The 3,160-nt window shown below is 38.7% G+C and overlaps 1 protein-coding gene across 1 annotated transcript in view; it reads left to right on the forward strand.

The window, feature by feature from the left end:
• The window catches only part of Hsf5 (heat shock transcription factor 5), a 51,570-nt gene that overhangs the window by 26,761 nt on the left and 21,649 nt on the right, over window positions 1–3,160 (forward strand). The window contains exon 5 of the mRNA XM_004645249.3: window positions 1,958–2,135. Coding sequence (XP_004645306.1) covers window positions 1,958–2,135 — 178 coding nt within the window. The remainder of the gene's footprint in view (window positions 1–1,957; window positions 2,136–3,160) is intronic.

Raw genomic sequence — 3,160 nt, forward strand, 5'->3', positions numbered from 1 at the left:
TTTTTTTTTTTTTTTTCAAAACCGGGGACTGAACTCAGGCCCTTGTGCTTGCCAGGAAAGCGCTTATTCTGCTGAGCCATCTCCCTGGCCCTTCCAAATTAAATTTAAAAGTAATTAAAAATTACTCTTTGTGAATTAGAGCAGAGGTTCTTTTTGTTTTATTTTGTTTTTGGTACTGGGAATTAAACTCAGGGCCTTGTGCTTGCCAGGCAGGTGCTGTGCTACTGAGCTATATTCCTGGCCCTGTGTTTTTGGGGTTATTTTTGAGACAGGATTTCACTGTATAGTCCATGGTAGCCTTGAATTCACTATGTAGCCTGGGATGGTCTCAAACTGAAAGCAAATTTCCTACCTCAGCCTCGTGAGTGCTGGAATTACAGGCATATGCTACCAGTACAGTAGAGGTTCTTAAAATAACTTTTGGCTGGCTTTTGTTTTGTTTTTTGGCAGCCTTTGAAATTTTAATCTTAAATTTAAATGTCTTAAAATTTCTATCAGGGGCCGGGGAGATAGCTCAGTAGAATAAGCGCTTGCCTGGCAAGCGCAAGGGTCTGAGTTCAATCCCCGGTTCCAAAAAAAAAAAAAAAAATTCTATTAACCTGTCATTTTTGAGCCTATTAAGACCTTGTATATTATGTTAAGATGACAATGGAAAATCAGGAGACAAAAGATAGGTTCCTTATTTATTAACTATGCCTATAGAAATAAAATGAAATTTGTTTCTGTTCCTTTATGATCACATCTGAAATACTGAATTTCATATCTTAAAATTGTATCCCTACAATTACTTTTTCTATATTTCTATAATTTTTTGGGTGGGGTTGGATTTTTTTTTTTAATATATATTTGGTACAGGGTCTCACTATACAGCTCAGATTTGTAGTCATCCTCCTGTTTTCAGCCTCCCCAGTACTGGGATTACAAGATTACAGCCTGGTCTCAGCCAGCACAGCATACCGGGGGGAGGGGTGGCAGGGAAGGGGCTGGCACAGCATGTGGTGCTGGGGTTGGAACCCTGGTCTCTGTGCTTGCCTAAGCAGGCACTTAGTCTACCGAGCTATCTTGTTGGCTGTGGGGTTGGATACTTGAGGCAGGGTGTTGCCATGTAGTTCAGGCTTTCCTTGAATTCACTATGTAGCACAGGTCAGCCTTGAATTTGTGGCAATTCTCCTGCCTCAGCCTCCTGAGTGCTGAGATTACAGACATGCATGCTATGCCCACCCAGCTCTTCATATTTTTGAACATTATAACTGTTGGAGGCTGTGTTTTAAACTTTATTTTATTATATAGTTTTATTTAAAATAAATGTATTTTAAATATTTTAGAAGTTGGTCATCTTGACAAAGTATTTGACATTCCAAAGAAAATTTAGGAAGCCAAGAAGGAAACTCATAAACAGGGGAAATACAGAATATGCTGAAGTTTATACAGGTTTTGTTGTTTTTTGGCACCAGGGATCCAACTCAGGAACTTGCACTTGCCAGGCAGGTACTTAAGCCTCTGAGCTATCTCTCTAGCCCTGAAGTTTATATAGTTTTGGTAGCCTGTTTAAGTTACAGAAATCAAACATTATCCCATGGGATGATGGCTGTGGGCATCACAATCCCACCAACTAGGAAAGACATATGATAGAATAAAAGACAGTATTCTTAACCAGTTGTATTTAAAATCTTACTTTTTAAAATTAAGAAAGTCATCAAGCCTCATTTAAAAATTTCCTTTGCTCATAAATAAATGTTTTAGCTCTATATACATTTTAGTAGTTTGAGTATGGGGAAAAGTACATTGTACTACTATTTAGTTAATTCAACAAAAGCAAAATTAATGAGGATGAAAAGCTTTATAAGCATGTTTATTGGACCATGTTTCTATTATTGAACTCTTCTGATAAGTTATATTAACTCTTGGTTGATTTTTGGAAGAAATCTTGGCATAATAAGTGGGTTTAATATTTTAGGTGGATGCCAGCATAAAGTGCCAGACCAGCACACCTGAGAGTGTCTTGCCTCCAGAGCAGATGGGGCTCCTCATTTCAGACGTGGGGCCTGCTGTCCAGCCTGGTAAAGATACAAGTTTACCCACCCCAGCTAGATACAGGGAGCGGAGAAGCACCTCGCAACAAGGAAAGTCCCCTGGTAAGGATTATACTTTTTTTTTTTAGGATTATACTTTTAAGATGTAGGATTCATAGCTTTGACCAGGTGTGGTGGTACCTGCCTGGAATTCTAGCACTCTGGGAGGCTGAGGCAGGGGAACTGTAAGTTTGAGGCCAGCCTGGGCAATTTAGCAGCTTTGTGTTAAAAATTTATTTATTTATTTATTTATTTATTTATTTATTTATTTATTGTCTCCAGTATTTGAGATTTTTATTGGTCGTGTTGAGGATCAGTACACATGATTCACTTTGTACACAATTCTTAACACACATACCGAAAAAGGCATGTGTTGTTTTTCAGTTATTCCAGTTATAGCAGCTTCAAATTTTGAGGCACATTTTCTATAACAGGATTAAGTACCAGTATCTTCAAATGCTGACAAAGTGTTACTCAAGTCCCACCAATTCACAATTTTGCATCACATACACTACATATTCAAATTTTTGATCTTTCACAGCACATTAACAAAATGAGGCAAACCCGACTACCACTACCAAAAAGATGTTACAGAGTGCACACCATTCTGACAGGGCAACAATTAGGAAGTAGTTTTCTTTAGGAAACAGTTCTACTAAAACCATGGGAATAGAAGCCATTTAAAGTATCCAAGACAAGGGCAGGCCAAATAACTCAGTGGATTAAAGTGCCTGCAAGCAGGTGCAGGCCCAGGAGCCCAGGGTTCCATCCCTGGACCTGCCTTGCCTGCCAGCCCCATGGGCACAATGAGACAGCAATTGAGACTGGGTGCAGTGGCACATGCTTCTAAATGTAGACCCTTCCCTAAGACATTAAATGCAGGACTGTGGATATAAAACTACCCTCCACCTATGGAATGGTAAGCTGACACCCATGATAGTCAAGAATTATTCAATATCCCACTATTTCTGGTTGTACCAAAAAATAAACAATCAGAGAACGATTTTATCTCTAAAAAAATCATTTACACCTAAAAAATGCGATGATGTGGGATTTCCTTCCTTTTTAAAAATGTTTCTACAGCTACT

The sequence above is a fragment of the Octodon degus genome, unplaced genomic scaffold (genome assembly GCF_000260255.1).
Source record: "Octodon degus isolate 3935 unplaced genomic scaffold, OctDeg1.0 scaffold00222, whole genome shotgun sequence".
Lineage (NCBI taxonomy): Eukaryota > Metazoa > Chordata > Mammalia > Rodentia > Octodontidae > Octodon > Octodon degus.